The 19,545-nt window shown below is 38.3% G+C and overlaps 2 protein-coding genes across 2 annotated transcripts in view; one reads left to right on the top strand and one right to left on the bottom strand.

Moving 5' to 3' along the window:
* The window catches only part of LOC306848763 (adhesion G protein-coupled receptor A2-like), a gene marked incomplete at its 5' end in the record, with an annotated part of 101,311 nt that overhangs the window by 52,502 nt on the left and 29,264 nt on the right, over positions 1–19,545 (bottom strand). The window lies entirely within an intron of this gene.
* LOC306848768 (uncharacterized protein) lies at positions 400–16,172 on the top strand. Its single transcript, XM_079383529.1, has 9 exons — positions 400–553; positions 1,302–1,353; positions 4,160–4,209; positions 6,573–6,680; positions 7,329–9,084; positions 11,276–11,374; positions 13,611–13,670; positions 14,677–14,739; positions 15,703–16,172. Exons 1-9 carry the CDS (start codon positions 506–508, stop codon positions 15,915–15,917), a joined length of 2,451 nt encoding a protein of 816 aa, XP_079239655.1. The 5' UTR covers positions 400–505; the 3' UTR covers positions 15,918–16,172.

The raw sequence follows: 19,545 nt of genomic DNA, 5'->3' as shown, positions 1-19,545 counted from the left end.
GAGGCTTCAGGATCACGTTTGGTCTCATGAAGACAAGCCTCACTTGTTTCAGTCCTATTTTATTTATTTTATCTCCTCTCAGAGGGTCAAATAATATCAGGTCTGATAATTACAAGGGCTAGTAATAGTTACTTTTTATTAATATCATAAAAAGGGAGTTCTAAATTGGATCCATTCCTTCATGTGTTGTTTTTAAATGTAAAATGTAATAGGCTATAAATTTATTTTTATATCAACGTTCTGTCATTTTTTATTTGAAAAAAAAAAACTAAAACAGTTGAGTCATTAAATCTCCAAGGTTGGAAAATGCATTTATTTTGTTAGAGCAAATATGCTGATTCACCGATTTGCAAAGAAAACAGAAATCCCAGAAAAACACAAAGGAAAGTCGTGTAGAGAAATGGTCGTATTGTAATGGAGCGGCGCGTTACACAGAAGCGGAGATGCGCGTCCCCACCGCGACCATCCCCTCCCCCACTCCTCCACACCTGCGCCCGCCTCAGAGATGCTCCACACACCGCGAGGAGGACGACACATGATGGACGACGGGAAAGTAAGTTATGCATGATTACAATATAATATTGTGCTGTTCATGTAACTTACGTATTGTTTAGACATATATCGGAACATAAAAAGTGACGTCAGTTTATTTCTGTGTGTTAGCGCTTTTCACAATCAACATAAACTTAATGCAGCTTTGCAGAAAGTATAGATTAATGTACCAAAATGACAGTAATGTTAACAATAATATATTAATTAGGGCTGTAGATTCTTATAAGTCTTAAGATCATGTTTTAAGGCCACAGTTAGAATCGCACGGTTAACGTGTGTTTTAGCCTTAATCCACTTATAAACTTCATTTACTTGTTGTCTTAATGCTATTTCTTAATGCTATGTTGTCTTAATGCTATTTCTGAAGGACATATTTTGACCTTGATGTGTAAACTAATGTCTGAAGCGATATGTTTAGTTGGTGTTGGAGTCTGATTAGAGGCCTGCACGTGCAGAGCCATGTGGGGGGTCTGAGGCTGGATTCATGACTGGCCCACTAAAAACACCACCATTATGTGTAAAATATGCAAGAGACAAGTTCAATAAATACAGAACAAGTTTTTTCTATTTCTGTAATGCAGTTTTCTAGACTGGAAAATGCCATTTTCTGTCAAATTGTTCTGAAAATATCTAGCCTTAATTCACAATATGAAATACTTTAATATATTGACTAATATTGCAGCTTAAAGTAGAGTGTAATGTGATGTTAGATCGTGATGTTTGAGTGACTGTCACACTTGTGCTTGCAGGAAGATGAAGCTGGTATCCAGTCACCTGTGGAGGACAGCTCTGGATGCACAGGTGAGCTCATCAAGTTTATAGTGTGGCAAATATTACTCAAAATTATTCTTCAAGCTTAGAATTAAAAGTAGCTTTATGAGCCAGAGTAACCCAGGCTTATAAGAGCACAACCTTGAAATAAAATAAATACCCAACATAGCCCTCATACTCTCCTCTATCGAGTGCATGGATGTGCGTGACATACGCTTTCAATCTCACATCTTTTGTTTATAGGTAAAGAATTTTGTAATTAATTACTGGTCAGTTTAAATGGAAGTCTCAAGGCTTTTAACAATACAGATTGTGTCAAAGCACTTAACAGTCTCTATAGGAGAATAGAGATTAAACACTCAATTTTCAGTTAAAGGCATTATTGAATGCAGAGATGTCATTGTCTAGCTCAGTTTAGTTTCATTAGGATCTGTGTAATCAAATCAACGATAATCACTAGAAATGAAGTGTCCCCAAACAAAGGTGACTGTTTCAGACGAATGCAGTCGGAGTTATATTAAACAATGTTTTTGATCTTCAAGCATTAGAATGAAGCATACGACTGTTATTCCAGAGGATGTTTCATCCATCATAAATCATGGGTCACATGGCTCCGGGGGGTGAATGAAGCGATCTGTAGCGATCCCGTGCGTTGTTGTTAGGGGTGTGCGATATGACGATCTTTGATCGTGGATGATAAAAATGTGTCCACGATCTGCTTTTGAAGAAATATGGTAGTATGGTGCTCCAGCACATATTCTATCAGCTCAGTTCTGGCGCCGCCGTCTCTATATACTGTACAACACCACATACATTCACATCAGTCAGCGGTAGAGTTACTCTCACAGGACACTGCACTTATTCACAATCACAAAACTACAGTATTTGCGTGTTTTAAAGCCTTTACTGGTTAAACGTTTCATTCACTCTCATCTGACGAGAGCGCACACCCTCCTGTACCCCCGAAGCGCTCGCACTAGGGCCTGTCTAACAGCGCCTGATTACTGAACTAACTTATCTTGTGCTAATACTGTCAAAACACACAAGGTTTACATACAGACTCAGTTGGTTATCTCTAAAATGAAAGTAAATAGTTAAGAGAGAAGCAGATGCGTGTCTGTATATTAGATGCGTGCAGCTCTTAAAGGGACAGGACACTAAACATGCTGTCGACTGTCATTAAAGGGATAGTTCACCCTAAAATTACATTTTTGTCATTTACTCACATGTTGTCCCAAACCTCTATTAATTTCTTTCTTGTGCTGAACCCAAAATAAGATATTTTGAAGAACGAGGGTAACCAAACAGTTGCTGGTCCACATTGACTTTGATAGAAAGAACAATCCTGTGGAAGTCACTGAGGACCAGCAACTGATTGGTTTTCCACCTTCTTCAAAATAGCATTTATGTTCAGCAGAAGAAAGAAACTCATTCAGGTTTAAAACTAATTTTAATGTAAATGATGGTATAAATATAATACTCTATGCCAGAATCGACAGACAGATGACATCATTTTTATTCTTTAATGTTAAAACAACAAAACACAACGAGAAAAAAATTATAATAATACAGTTGCTTTAGTAGGAATCAATCTATAAAGTGTTTTATTTTTATATTTGTTCATTCAATTTCTTGAATGCTCTGCTAAATACATCTATTGTACCTGAAAATGAAACACTGTTTTATTTGTATATTATGGGTATTTGTAATGTGTATCTTTGTTCTTATTTTTAATAACAAATATAAAATAATGACATATTTTTATCTTCGCCCACTTTGGCCTAAATATCCACCATTCTTTTTATATTTTGTTACCTTCAAAGGCTTTGTCTTTATAATAGGGAAATTATTTAGGCTGCTCAGACAAAATAGTCAAAGCAACATGACAAAGAATCGCGATAAAATTGTGAAATCGTGATATTTCTAAAAACCGTGATATGATATTTTTGCCATATCGCCCACCCCTAGTTGCTGTAATAACAATATCCATATTTAAGAAGTTTGAAGCACTTCCTGTCAGTTCCTGTGACGGTCATACACGCGTTCACAAGAGCGTGTCGCTCCAGCGGACTCCGGTCTGCGGTCTGACTGTTAGAGGCATACGGCTATGGTTAGAGGAAGTGAGAGAAAAGTGTTTATAAGTCCTTAAATATGGATATTGTTATTACAACAACGCACGGGATCCCTACAGATCGCTTCATTCACCCCCCGGAGCCGTGTGACCCATGATTTATGATGGATTGAACATCCTCTGGAATAACAGTCGTATGCTTCATTCTAATGCTTGGAGATCAAAAACATTGTTTAATATAACTCCGACTGGATTCGTCTGAAAGAACAGTCACCTACACCTTCGAAGGTGAGTAAAAGACAGGCTGATTTTCATCTTTGGGAGAACTAGACCTTTAATTTGGAATCGAAACCTGCATTTTTTTGTTATAATGATTATACATTTTCTTTACGGGTTTATTTAAAAAGAGAAGAGATCATCTATAGAAAGTAAACCAAGTAGTTAATTATATCTGCTGCTTTTAGTTAAAAAAAAATTAATTTCAAAAACCAATTCAATATATGTACTTTTTTTGTTAAATATTTGAAATGCTTTCAAATGACATACTATTTGGTGTGGTAGCATTAATCAGTTTAAAAGGACTAGACATATGATTATGTTATTGTGAAAAATACCTTTCTGAAATAATACATTTTTATTTTTACATGCATTCATTGTTGGTGAAAATGAACTTCTAGTGTCTTCTCTAATATTTTACAAACGTTTGAACAGCCTGGCATTGTTCTTTGTGAACCTAAACAAGCTTTTGTCTTCTGTGAATTACAGCGGATGATGTGGCAGACGGTCCTGAAAAGAAGATCACTAGTGATTCACAGGTCTGGATTATTCAACACCTAAACTCTCCCAAGCCATTAGGGCTGTGCGATTAATCGAAATAGAATCGTAATCGCGATTTGAGACGTTGCAATTTGCTAATTGCAAAGCCTGCGATGTGGACGTGCTATTCCTCCGTTCCAGAGCATATGCATGACTGCCAGCCTTGAGTGACAGTCTTACTGACCAACAGAGTGACCTCCGTTCTCCCTGATCAGCACTGCTCTAGCCAACTGATTAAACACCCACCATCTAAAAAGGGTCCGATCGAAAGTTAGGCAAATTAAAACTAAAGAAAAACGTATGTAACTACAGCCTCGAAATGACAGAAAACTAACAAAAAAGGTCATTTGCAAGAGCTGCGTCACAACGCATATCAAGAGCTCCCTTATCGGTTCTGCTTCCAGTACTGGAGAATAAAAGATACATCTTTAGATGTTTTTATTAGTAGGCTACATCAACATTATCTTACACATTTGATCTCCCCAACAGATTAATTTGAAGTAAGTTTATACTGCATGTTGGCTAATTCAGAAGAGCGCTCACACAGCCGTGTCTCTGAATGCTTCTCATACTCGCTCCGCTCTGCCCCACGCTGCGCGTCTCACGCATCTCACGGACGAGCCGTTTACACGCAGCCTGTCTCGTAATGCTCTTTATACTCGTGGTCTCGCGTCCGGTTCTGCGCCGCAAGTCTCTCACGAGCGCATCTGGTAATATGGACGAGGCCTGACGCACGCGCACAACCTGTGTCCACTCGCGCCTGGCTCCGCGTTTAAAACTAATGTAAATTAAGTCTAACTGCTTCCTAATTTCACTTGGATGAAATAAAACATTCAGCACATTTCCCACTTGTTCTTAAAATCTCAAATACTTAAAAATGAATAAATCAGCCCATGTAATACTTTAATAACTGACTACAGATACAGTTCTTTATAAAAAATAAACAAATTTTTCCTGTGAAATTCAGTAATTCTGTAAAAGTAGTAATGCCATTATAATCTTCCCTGCAGAAAAAAAAAGCCAGTAGACCCCCTCCCAAAACACAATAGAAAATGTAATGGATTTAAGGGTTATGATGGGACTTGTACTGGTTTTAATGTAAACTATAATGGTGTCTGCTGGTATTTGATGCATTCTATTGATGGGATGTAATCTAGCAGATGGCAACCAATAGAACAACAGTAATTCCCATTGGAATAATGCCCAAAACAAAAAGGAATTTTGTAATGTTTTTTAGGGAAACTATAAGAATTTCTGTGATGGTTTCTATAGTTTTGTTTTTCAGCAGGGTACCGATACTCATACTGTGCTGCACATTATTGGCAACATTGAGCTGAAGCTTGACTTTAGAATCTTTTTAGAGAGGAGCAGAAGATTTTTAGCAAATTTAAAATCACAAATCAAATCGCAATCGCAATATCTGTCAAAAAAAACAATTTGCAATTAGATATTTTCCCCAAATCGCACAGCCCTACAAGCCATTGCAAAAGCCCATCTGCACCAGCAAGCATGCAGACGTTTGTGTCAGGCAAGCACCTGAACCCTACAGTCAAACACAGTTGTGTTGCAGGATACTGTATCCATTTCTAATTTGACTCTTAACGAGTTGTTTAGTGTAATATAGGGAATCTCCTGTGGCTCACCTCTGTGTCTGCTGTCAACAATAAGTCCTTATTTAAAGGTTCAGTTCTGAAGGTAGCATAAATAGCAAAAGAAAAGCTTCCAAAAAAACTTTAAAACGTAGTTTTTTTGTCTTGTAGTTTCAGAAGCATCACTTGAGTCGCCTCCAGAAACTTAGAGCGCATCACAATGCTTGTGAAGAACGATACATGAAGGCGTACACAAAAACTGTAAATGACTTTATATTTATATCAGAGCATGAAAACAAAGGTTAGTTGTATTAAGTCTTTTGTATGGCTTCATTTGCTAGGTCAGTCTTATGTTTGTTAAAAAGTTAATTTTGAGTTATCATAACATCAAACTTATCGTTTTCAGTTAGCAGGTCTCTCTAGTCAGCGGTTGGTCCACAAACTGTTAACGTGTTAGCTTGCATTAGAGGGTCTGTGTTAGATTCAGACATAGTAGGTACCCTAGACGGTGAGCCACGGGACGCCCAAAATAAAGCTTTAATAAAGCCTGGTGATTTTTACTCTTTTACTTGTTCTGATTAAAGAAATGTTGGGGAGTTCTGGTAACCGTCTGTTTTCAAGAATGTTGATGCGATCTGTGTTGTACAAGGTGAAAGGAGATCATTTTTGGCTAACATTGTACTAACTGAAGCATAGCTAAAACAGCTTTTCGAGCTAAAATGAATTGCCATTAAAAATGTGCATTTGAGTGTATTTTTCGGATCATTTTTCAGGAAAGACATCAGTGCTCCGACGGTAGTGATTGTACCGTGACCCTTGACCCCACTCCAGACAAGGACACGGACACTGTACCTGAGCTCCTAAGAACTGACAGCGTAATCGTAAGTTTATTATCTTAACATATTTATATGAAAAGTGTCCCTTTGTCCTGCACATATGAAACAATAATAATCTATAATAACGGTGTAATAATCAAGGAACTGTGCTGCTGTACCACGAGTGCAGCAGGCGTAATGAAAATAGGATAACTTCCGTCAACATATCCAATGTGACCAACTGCTTGCACAGGGAGCGTGTCTTGCAAGCTGGGGACTATTTCCACAGACTCTGTGTAATATCACTGCTCCTGCTGCACACATGGTACGGCAGCACAGTCCTTGATTATTACGCTGGAATGAGATTATAGTTCCTAGCCATATCGGCACAGAAAATATAACTTTTCATTTTCCGTCAGTCTTAGTACACGATGTAACTACAGAAGAGTCAAGTCTTAAATAGGAAAAATATCAAAACTCTTTGGTCATTTTTGAGTGCGATGCTAATGGTCTAATCCGATTCAATGATCTATGCTAAGCTATGCTAAATGTGCTACCGCCAGACCCGGAGATCGGCTGAATGTTTACTAACTGTTTAACTCTTGGGGAGTTGGAGAATGAGCCTATTTTCAAAAATAGTGGCTTGTTCCTTTAATATGTTGTCGGCCATGGCATTTTTGATCAAGAGCTCTAACTCGTAGCTTTTATTCACAGCTTAACAGAAAAATGCTTGGAGAATATCTGTCCAGTTCAGAACTGAGTGAGGAAGAATATATACCAGAGACAGAGGAAGAATCTGAAAGTAACACTTCAGCAGAGGAAGAGAGTGGTTCAGCAAAAAAGAAAGCAAGAAACAAGAAAAGTCAAGGAAAGATAATGTCAAAAAAATCAAGATCTCGACCACTGAAAAGGAGGCGTCTGACACGTTCTTGTTCTTTGGCTAAGAGTGGAAGCAAAGAATCCTCTTCATCGGACAAAAACAATACCGGAGAATCCTCCTTATCTGAACCTGAAAGCAGGTCCTCTTCACCTCATAATTCTGAAGTTACAGAAAAAGGATTTGTAATCCCCCGACAGCAATCTGTTGCACCAGTAAAACCAAGTGACTACTTGCACTGCGTAAACTGTGCGGCGTACCTGAAAAGGAAATCAATGTGGAGACACATGCAGAGATGCCACCTAAGCCAGAAAGTCAAAGGAATGAAGCCAGGAAAAACTCGAGTTCAGTCTCTTTGCACGTATACTGAACCAGTTCCAGATGGTGTGAATGCACGATTTTGGAAAATGGTGCATGAAATGCATGAGGATGAGATAACAAATATGGTCCGCAAAGAGCAAATCATATTAAAATTAGGACAGCATCTGTTTAATAAGCATGGCCATGATGTCACAAAACATGAATATATCAGACAAAAGATGCGTGAGACAGGCCGCCTGGTCCTCCAAGGAGGAAAGAACAGCAAGTTGAAGGAGGTGTCAGATTTCTTCATCCCGGCTAATTTCCCTCATGTCATTGAAGCGGTTCACAGTGTGGCAGCCCTGAAGTTAGGGCACAACCTCAAGAAGATGGCTGACGTTATTGAATGTGAGGCAATGATGTCCGGTGATAAGAATGCCCTTAGCAATGTGCAGGCCTTCAAACAAATCTGCGACACTAAATGGAGTGAGTGTGTGTCGTCCCAGGCCCTCCGAAATTTGAGTGAAGCAAAATGGAACTCTCCACAACTTCTTCCCTTTGCTGATGATGTGAAAAAAATGCACCAGTATCTTGACAGCCAGAGTAAGAAGTATCAGACAAAACTCGAAGAAGAACCAAGCATTAAGAACTGGTCAGAACTGGCAAAGGTGACACTCTGTCAGGCAATAATGTTCAATCGTAGACGGGAAGGAGAGGTGTCCAAGATGCCCCTCAATGCTTTTATACTGAGAGACACCTCATCGACTCATCCAGATGTAGAGCTTGCTTTATCAGACCTTGAGAAGTCACTTTGCAAGCACTTCCAGAGAATTGAAATAAGAGGCAAACGTGGACGAAAGGTCCCCATTCTTCTCACACCAGATATGCTGACATCGATGGAGTTGCTTGTGAAGACTCGCCGCAACTGTGATGTGCTCGATGAGAATGTGTTCATGTTTGGAAGACCACAAGCACTCAGTCACTTCAGAGGATCGGATGTTATTCGTCAGATCGCTCAAAGCTGTGGAGCAAAACACCCAACTGCATTATCCTCCACCAAACTGAGGAAGCACATGGCCACCATGTCCAAGGTCCTCAACTTAAAGGACAATGAAATGGACGACCTCGCTGACTTCCTAGGACACGACATCAGGGTCCATCGCCAGTATTATCGCCTGCCCGAAGGAACATTACAGCTGGCGAAGATCAGCAAAATACTTATGGCCATGGAACGAGGACAGTTGTCTGACTTTAAAGGAAAGAACCTAGATGAGATCCAGATTGATCCACAAGGTAAACAGGCATGAATAAATAAGTAAACTCATTTACACTAGTGGTGGGAGAAAAAAAATCGAAAAATGAAAAAGTAGCCATGTGCAGTAATATTGAAAAATGAGGATGCGTTGCATTCTGATGCATGGTGATTTTGAATTGAATTGAAGCGTTGACATGATAATCTTAATCGAAACAAATAGTGAAACCAGTGCCAATTCGCACCCCTAATTTTAAAGGGTTACTCCACCCCAAAATGAAAATTTTGGCATTAATCACTTACCCCATGCCGTTCCAGAGCTGTAAAAGCTGCAATGGAACGATACGCTGTTTGTGTTCAAATCAAAGCGTAAATGCGTGTAGAAGACGTCTCGTTGCATTGCAGCTGACACAGAGCAGCGCACGCTATGTGCGTCCAGCGGGTGCTCTCCAAAGTGGCGCTAAGGTGACGTTACGCTGCTGAAATGTTGAATAACAACGTTATTTTTGTTTTCTTTCTGTACAAAAAGTATTCTCGTTGCTTCATAACATTGTGATTGAACCACTGATGGCAGATCGAGTACTCTGATGAGGTCTTTCATACTTTTCTGGACCTTGACCGTGTAATTTATCAGGCAGTCAATGGAACAGTTACAAGTAGGGATGCTCCGATCGATCGGCCGGAGATCGGTATCGGCCGATATTCACATTTTATGACTCGATCGGTACTCATACATTTGGCCGATCTCATGTACCGATCACAATTTGATGACGTCAATACATTGGATAATCAAAACGTTCTCATCTTGAGAATAACAGTTTCAAAGTTTAAATTCCAACCTAGCCATCTAACAACAATTATTTATATATATATATATATATATATATAGCTAAATGTAGATCAGAAACGTCTTGTTACATCTGGTTTGAGTCATAAGTTATAGATAGATAAATAGAAAAATAATTGTATTTGCAGCATTGTTTTTTCTGCTGTATTTTAGTGAAAGTAATCTATAATTTTGCCTCTCACCGTGTTTCTGTTGTTGTTAAAATAACCACGGCAGCTCTTGAACTTGGCACCGGCGCGCATCCGGAGAGAGAAAGCGCACCGAGCTGAAAGGGCTTGAATAAAGCGTGTTTAGCTTTAGATAAAAATAAGAGGATATAGCACTGAAAGATATTTACCATAAACGACCTGGAGCACTTGTAATGTGATCCGCTCCGCTGTTTTGATGCGCTGCTCACTTAAAATGGTGCTGCTGTTACGGCTCGGAGTCCGGATGGATGCACTTATAGAGGTATTTAAGGATAAAAGACTTGAGTTGCTTTTAAAATATTCACAAGTCCTTTTCCTCGAGTCGAATAAAGTCTGGAGTCATTTCAGGTCAAGTCAAGTCTGAAGGCTATAAAACTGCGACTCGAGTCCGAGCCCATCTCTGCCTTGGGTTGCATCAGACATTTTGTTTGCATTTATTTTTGTCTTATATTAAGCATCCCTGATATACATAATATTATGCATAAACACCATTTTAAAGGAATATTAAAATGTTCACTGTATAAGGAATAATTTTTATGATTTATATAATTTTATTACATATGTTATATAAAGCTTGAAGCATTAGAATCGGCCGATCACCATGATAAGAAATCGGTACTCGTATCGGCTGCAAAAATCCTGATCGGAGCATCCCTAGTTACAAGCCTCCCGGATTTATTCTAAAATATCTTAAATTGTGTTCCGAGGACGAACAAAGCTTTTACAGATCTGGAACGACATGGGGGTAAGTGATTAATGCCAGAATTTTCATTTTTGGGTGGAGTATCCCTTTAAGATGGCAGTACTGTCACAGAGATTCCAACTATAAACAAAAACCATAGAAACTCCAATTTTGGTTAAAATGTAAAGTTGTAAAGATGCATTTGCACAGTAGGAGAATTAATTAGGAAAAAAATGTAGATCGAGAATTGTTTTGGAATCAGATCATGACTCCCAGAATCGGCTCGGATCGTGAAGTGCCTAAATATTCCCAGCCCTAATTTACACATTTTCCTCCATAGTTTTATTTTGGCAGATGCCAATGTAAAAATAAAGCTGATTGAAAAATCTCAAATACCATGTTACGATCAGCAGGAACACCACTGTCGATTATAGACATTTGTTGAATGTAGCGGTTTAAAAAATGTTTAGTTTGCTACCTGATTATTTTGTCTATGTGATTGCTGTATTTTCTAGAGCGAGTCCTGATGGACAGTGATGGATCAGAGTCTGAGGACGAGAAAGAAGCGACCGAAAATGATGCTTCACCTTCACCTTCACCTCCAGATTCAGCAGGTATGTAGTGTGTGTCGTGCCGCCTTTGCTCAGTAGGCAATAATGACCAGTGACGACTTGAATTAAAAACAAAAGAGCTGTTTATTGTGGTTTTGTGCAGTGTTATAGACCTTTTTCCTGAGTAACCAGTGAGCGGCTCCATGATGGATTCTAACTTCCGTTTGGATGCTCTCGTTTTCCGGTCTCCATAGAAATCCGTTAAAACACGATAAAAAGATTGACTGAATTGAAACTTTTTCAATATAACTAAATATAAAAATGTGCGGAGGGTTAAGCTGTGCTGTTGTTGGCTGCCACAGTAACGTAATAAACTAAGGAATTCCTTTAAAGCACTTGTTTTGCGTACCAGAAATCCTGTCATGTCCGGAGCTGTATGCAGCGCTTAAGTTAAAATACTGGGTGTTAAATAATAAAATGTTAAAATAATGTTTGCTCTTATCATTCTGTGGACAAAATCCTGTGACCCTCACCCCGATCAGGAGCTGTACATTCACAACCTTATTATGCATCTAACAAATACGTGGAACATTATTTGTCATCTACTGCAGTCAGCTATATCAGCTATTTAATGTAAATGAGAAAAATCCTATACTGATACACAACACTGCCAAGGTCTCTGGAGGAGGTTTGGATAGGTGAGGGTTATGTGCTCTGTGGCTGAGTGAGCAGTCCGGTGGTGGGGATTTCATCCACTGCTTGTGCTGGTAATAATGCAGTGGAGAAGGAGCAGGAATCCGTTTCGACAGCCTTGAACATGAAGTGCTGGAGGATGCTGATCTCCTGGAGCACCAAAGGGTCCTAAAATCTGGAACATGCAGGTGTGGCCGTGGAGTAGGTGCAGAAGATCCTTAGCCTGGAACACACAAGCAAAGGTACCTTGAAGTGAAGGTTTGCACGCTGGAGCTTAACCTTGTTGCAGATGTCTGTGTGTCTTCTGCCCGTCTGGGCTAGAGACCCAGAATTTGGTCGATCCGTTTTGGCTCTCTAGGATGGAGACTCAGGACGTGCTGCATCTGTTGTCTCGCTGGACGAAGACTCTGAAGTCTGAACATAGAGTATCTCTTTCCTCGCAGGCTGGAGGCTCAGAATGTGGTCGTATCTGTTGCTGCCTCAAAGCTGGAGACTCAGGACTTGGTATCTGTTAGTGTCTCTTCCCTTATGGGACTCAGACTCAGAACATGGATGTTTCTGTTTCTATCTCCTACCCCGCAGGCTGGAGACTCAGATCGGTTGTTTCTGTTCTGCCTTCCCTGTAACAGGCCGGAGACTCAGAACATGGAGTGTCTTTTGGGAAGGTACCTTTATCTCTTTCTGATGAGAAGGAGATTGCAATCTGGCGCTTCTCCATTTCCAGGCTGTGATTGGCTGTTTCCATCAGAGGCCTTCTTTCCTCCTGTGAACCGTATTTGCATTGTCCAAACACACATTCAGAAAAGTGTCACTAAAGCTTTTTCCAATGCATTATTCACTTACCAAACCACAACCAGAATACCTTTGGCAATGTTACGAACACATTAAGTCCAAACATGATGGAAGAACTTCTTCTTGCCCTCTAAGAGGTGTCTGGCCGTTGTCCTGGTATCTTTATCTGATGGCGTTGGACAGTTTGCTTATGTTAGTCCACCAAGATCCAATCAAAATATAGCAAACCTTTGTCCACTGTTGTGGTCAGAGAGCCCTGTTCACTACAGATGTGTTTTCAATGCAGCTAACCTCGCGTCGCTTCATGTCATCTTCCCACTCATTAAACTATGACAGGTGCTTTACTGCAAAAACACTGTAAAGTGATGAAAAACGGCGCCACGTGATTTTAAAATCATTTGAATAGGTTTCACATTATATTATATCAGCTCGGAAAATATGTAAATGTGAGTAGAAACAGAGACCGGAAATATAAAGCATTGTTCTAAACGTTCAGAAACATGTCTATACAAGAAGTGCAGTGCGCACGCGTCGTTCATTATTCATCCGTCCAGCATGCTCTCAGTCTAGAAACGCATTATGGGCAACATATTCTGAAAGTGTACAGGACAATAAATGAGTATTTAAACTGTTACTGCTGGCATTATTGGAGAAGAATTAAACTTTCTCACTATTACTAATCTAATTTAATTCACAACAGTCTGAAAGGGAACGATGGGAAAGCTAGAAAAGGCTAAATATTACTGGAAGAAAAACATTGAGTGTGCTTGCTGATATTTAGGAGTTGTTATTGAATAATCTTTTATGTGTCCAGATAAATCAAAGAAGTCCTCTGCTGGAGTTGGACAACACAAAAATAAAGAACCACCCAAAGGTAATGCGATTTAAAAACATTAAGAAAACTTCTGATTAGAGCTGGGCAATTTAGAAAATAATTAAAATCTCAATTTTTTTTTTTAGACCATTTGACCGATTCTAGATTTTTTTTACGATTTTTAACTAGTCAACTTAAAAAATGTAACTACAACATGATTCAAATGATCGTTTTCTTTATTAATCCTCTATTTAAAGCAAACTCTAATCCAGGTGCACCACATGAAGTCGTCAACATGATGTAAATGTTAAAGTATCTTTTACAGAAAAGATGCATGAACTACAACTACATCTTGTTCAAACTTGTCTTATTATGTTCAGATATAATAGGAGGAAAATGCTTTAAAATAAATCTCAAAAGTCAAGGTAATTCAAATTCAAAATGACTGAAGATAAAACACCAGTAGATTATTATTATGTATAAATGCATCTTTCAGTCTGTCACATGAAATATGAGACATACAGTAGTTACAGGTTTCCATGGTTGTTTTTTTCTGTGTAACCATGGATGTGTTTAACTGTTGCGCTCGCATCAGCTGCTCATTCTAAACAGCGCTCAACTTAAAAGACATTCACTCCCATATTCTTGCATGTTTCTCCTATTCCTCTGCACGCGTCGCATCTTTATCAACACAAGGCCTTGCGATATGAGCGCGTCACACGTTTGGTAATATTTTTATTAAAAAATTGTGAATCCTTGATTTCTAAAAAATAAAATAAATTTGAATTAATCGATTAAATCCAGCCCTACATCTGATATTGTTGTACTTGTAAAAAGAGTTCAATTCCGTACAGTGCTTTTATTATTTTTATATCCTATACATGCTATATTATATTTTTATATCCTGAGAAGAGAAAAGATGTTTTTGTTGTTGTTTCACCTGTTAATCTTTGTTAAATACATGTGTGACACAGTTACTGGTAACTATTTAGTCAGTATTCTATGCCATTACTGAATATTGCATATATTGAAAGTCTTTTCAGTTTTGCTCATTTGTTTATAACAGGCAAGACTGATAAACAACTGCAGCCGAAAGGCAAGGACTTGGAGGAACCACACACAACGAAGAGTAAGCTATTTTCAAATGTCTTATGAAATAGGTCACACTTTCCATTTTTCTGTGAAAGTTCAGTCAAAATCAAGTCATTTCAATAGGAATCTGCACAAAAAAACCATTTTGATGACAACAGAATTCCCTTGATTTTCATGTGGAGCTGAAATTTGGAGAGGTTTGACACGACCGTATAGAAAGTGTGTATTTTTCAGTGATCTGCATTGATGGAGATTTGTTACAGCAGCATGGCAGATAGATCCAAAATGGACCAAGTCTTCATTTCAGTGGTTTCTTCTTAGACAGTTTTGTCCAATAAAACACTGCATTTTTGCGGCTTAATATTCATAGACAATAGTCCATATTGACCTACGTTTGATGTATCCATCCAAAATATGACTGGATTCTGTGATTTTTGTCTGTTTTCTGCATCGTGGAAATCATAATTTGTCAAGAAGGAAACACTGTATGATTGCAATGTGAATGGGTCTAATTAAAGTATCAACACAACTCCTGTAGACTGCAGTGCAGCTAGAGATGTCAGAATTGGATAAAAACATTTACAAAAGCTCTTATTAGATTTTTAGATGTGTTGCTGTTGGTCACCCTGGGCCAATATGATTCAAGCATGTGCAGCTTTTAATTAGCAAAAACCTATTTCAGACCAGTATCTACTGAAGGCTTAAACATGAGAAGAAAGGGAAGGCTTGTCCAGTACAAAGTTCATGTCACCTATTTCCCATGCAGTAATTTATGATTAAGACCAATAAAACTGAATAAATGAAATGTTTAGTCATTTTTGTCCTTATCTTAGATATTGACTGAATTACCAGCAGTTTTGTTTCCCATTGTTACTTGGTGACATGCATGTAAACGTGCCAGAATTGACAGATTTTCAACCATGATTTTAGCAAAAAATGTGTCGATGTTTTGAGTCACTTTTAACTAATCACAATTACTAATTACTCTTGTTTTATTCAGGACTGTCACAGAACCCCCGGAGAAAGTGGTCTCCAGAGGAGATTGAGGCTGTGGAGAAGACTCTGATGGACAGCATCAGGTCTGGACAGGTTCCTGGTAAAGCTCAGTGTATGGAGTGTATTGAACGCTCTCCAGCAGCACTTCAAGGGAGAAGTTGGGAGGGCGTCAAATTTTATGTTAAGAATCGTATTGATTCTTTAAAGCGAAAAATGTAACAGAAAAGGGGAAAGGGCCTTTATCTGGATGTTATTTCCTGTTGAAGGCAACAAGTTTGTGTTTGTTGCTTAGAAAACAAATTTCAGTACGTTAAGAGTACTTTCAAGTGAAGTGTTTTAGAGTTTTTAGTTTCACAAATGCAGTTAATGTAAACAATCACCGAGCTGAAATGACACATTTTTATTCTTACGCAGCCTGTTGCATATTGTGCAAGTAGTGTTAAATACTGAATAAAAAAGTGATGCATTTGATCCATTCATCTTCTCCAGAGTTTTGTGTGCTGTTACAAGCCTAATATTGATAGAAATATATAGCATTATGAATGCCAGGCATGTGGTGTTTTAATTCAGAGTGGATTCCAGTATGCACAGATCATTATTATTTAGCAAAGACCATGATACCCATGGTGTCAATGCTCCATGAACATATCCTGCTTGTCTTAGTTATCATTTGGACCTTTTCAGATTTTCAAAACTGAAGAAAATTAGATGTGTTAAACAGGAGGTGAGGTAAGGCTTTTTTCCACCGTTTACATCCCAGAAATGGTCTATTCAAATACAGTTGATGGTTAATTACTGAAAGGCAAGATAAAATGTATAAATACTGACACATTTATCCCTTTTAAACAACTCTTTAATGATTGTCTAAACTTAAACTTTGTTGTTAATCTTATAATGGTTTATTATTCTTATAAAATAGATAATCTATAGATAATTCATAATAGTGACACCCAATGGTGGTTTGTGGTAAGACACAATAGTGACGTCCCCGCCAGAATAGAAAAACCTGACAAAAATGAAGCTTTTTAAACTTAAGTTTTTTTGATAATAAATATGTTTTTTGGGGATCAAAAATTATTCCTGACACCTCTGACTTAAAATTATTGCTTTATTGTATTTAGAAATTACGGTCCCCATGTGTAACCTTCTTGTCATGAGTCCCCACAAAGTAACAAAAACAAGTATGTGTGTGTGTGTGTGTGTGCGTATGTGTGTGAGCGCGTTTTTGTGACAAATGAGGACATAAATTTGTATAATGACACAGGTATGACACAGGTATTGCAAGGTGAAGGTGACTTTTCAGGACATTGACCCATGTCCCCACTTTTCAAAACACTTATAAATCATACAGAGTGAGGTTTTTTGGGGGGAAAGTAGAAATGCACAGTCTCCTGTGAGGGCTAAGTTTAGGTGTAGGGTAGGTGTAGGGCAATAGCACATGAAGTTTGTACAGTAAAAAAAGCATTACGCCAATGGGATGTCCCCACTTTTCACAAAAACAAACGTGTGTGTGTGTGTGTGTTGAGAGAAAGTGTGTGTCTGCTTCCATTTGCAAACCAGCAGCTGGTTTGTCTTATTTCCTGCCTTGTCACAAAAGTTAATGAGCAGATTTAAACAAAACAGGCAGTCTTTTTTTTCAGTGCAAATACACCTTTAATGTAAAATCTAATATAGCATGACGTTAGCAACGATAACGTCATCTGTTTGATTTCCAGGGAATGAATGAATGCATGAACATAAGAAGTATACACCTTAAATGCAAATAAGATGCTTTAGATTAAAGTGTGTAATGTAAATAAATAAATTCACAATACAGTACAATGTCAAAAAAACATTCAGAATTTGACAATTCCAACACATCATCACGACGGGAAATGTGATATTGGTTTTATACAACAGTTAAATAAACAAGTAGTTAATATTAAGTGACTTACATTTTAGAGAGAATATTGACTGACGAAAATAATTTCAAACAAAGATCACAGCAAAATAGTCACTCATCCCAGAGCAATGAACAGCGGTGTTTCGTTACTGAATGATTCAGGGTTTTTGAACAAAATCAGGTCAGTGATTCAATGCCCCATTCATAAAGACATTTGCTTCATTTGTGAATGAATCAACAGTTTCAACAAATCGGATGAATGAATGATTCAGTGACTCACTCATTAAGACAGTCACATGCTGCCACCTACTGGCAGTTTAGTAAAGAAAAACTATAGCTAGGAAAAAAATTGCCTTTAGTAATAGCAAAAAATGCCCTGGAAATCAATCTCACAAACATGTAAGTAAGAGCTAATAGAACATGGAAATATTGTTTCAGGCTAGATTACATTTATGCCGTTTTTCTTTCTGGACAAGTAACATTTTAACTTGGAAACGTGAATGACCAATTTACTTGTCCAAAGGAGAAGCACAAGGCTAACTTTCGAGCCCTGAACACATTATGAACTACATTAAAGAGATAGTTCACGTAAAAATGAAAATTCTGTCATTAAAGTGGTCATATGAGGTTGCTAAAAAGAACATCTTCTATGCTCCGCCTCTCTGAAACGTGTCGATTTTTACAAAGCTCATCGTTCTGAGAAGCGAGGTGTGCTCTGATTGGCCAGCTATCCAGTGTGTTGTGATTGGCTGAATACCTCAAGCGTGTGAAGGAAATGTTACACCCCTTACCATATTACGTTGCATCGTGCCACGTAAACATTACCATGTCTGCATTTGTGATCAGAGAAATTAAACAATTTTGAGCGCTACTCTACACTGCTCAAAACTCGCATTTGAATAGTCAGTGGCAAATTCTTTAAATATGAAAACATATTTACAGGCTGTGAGTCATGAGTGCCAGACTGTTCTTGCAAAGTTGGAATTGCCCCACTTTATAGAAACAGCCTTTGTGCACAGCTGGCTACTCCCAGGTTCAGGAAATACTCCGTAAAATGCGCTGCACACACTCTAATACTTGGGTTGAACTGTTCTGGAATAGTGTTGTAAATACAACTTGACTACTGATTTCTAGTTGTGTCCTCTTTTGGAAGCCCAAACAAAGTAGTTTCGCTTTCACAATAAAACACAGCGTCTCCAGGACATGGCGCCGGCGGCAGCAACAATACTACAGCGAGAATAAAAATCACACCCTCTTTCTTTGCGTATACATTTGGGCGGTGTTATGCAAATCATCCCACACTGTGACATAGACATGTGAGGGCATGTTTGAATGAGCCGTTTTAGGAGGGTGTGGACAGGAAAAAGTAAAGAATATATCTTTATAATAATTTTATAAAGAATATCTCTTTGTGTTTGAGACTTTAGTCTTTGTACTTTTAGGGGTCTTATCTATGCATGAACAGCTTGTAACACTCCAAAGAGAAAGGAAAACTTGAAATTGCATCGTATGACCCCTTTAATTACTCACCCTCATGTTGTTGCAAACCCATAAGACCTTTGTTCATCTTTAGAACACAAATTAAGATACAGTATTTTTATGAAATCCGAGAGCTTTCTGACCCTGGATAGACAGCAAAGCAACTGACATGTTCAAGGCTCAGAAATTTAGTAAGGACATTGTTAAAATAGCCCATGTGACATCAGGGGTTAAACCTTAATGTTATGAAGCTACGAGAACACTTTTTGTGTCCAAAGAAAACAAGAATAACTTTATTCAACAATTTCTTCTCTTCTAGTCAGTCTCTGCCACCATTCAGTACCAAGACAGTACCAAGACGCAGGGTGAGGAATTAATGACTGTGAAAACTCATCTCAAATCAATCAAAATGCTTGTCATTTTTGTCAGTGTTGGAGTAGTTAGTATGTTTGCCACTTTTGTAGAAAAGCACAGATTGTGCTTTGT

Source organism: Barbus barbus (genome assembly GCF_936440315.1).
Source record: "Barbus barbus genome assembly, chromosome: 28".
Taxonomy (NCBI): domain Eukaryota; kingdom Metazoa; phylum Chordata; class Actinopteri; order Cypriniformes; family Cyprinidae; genus Barbus; species Barbus barbus.
The sequence above is the reverse complement of the archived record's forward strand: the minus strand, read 5'-3'. Positions and strand labels throughout refer to the sequence as shown.

Coding starts and splice junctions, on each gene's coding strand:
- LOC306848768 (XM_079383529.1), top strand. CDS start 506: ATGCTCCACACACCGCGAGGAGGACGACACATGATGGACGACGGGAAA. Junction 554..1,301: donor ACATGATGGACGACGGGAAA/GTAAGTTATGCA, acceptor TTGTGCTTGCAG/GAAGATGAAGCTGGTATCCA. Junction 11,375..13,610: donor TTCACCTCCAGATTCAGCAG/GTATGTAGTGTG, acceptor TTATGTGTCCAG/ATAAATCAAAGAAGTCCTCT.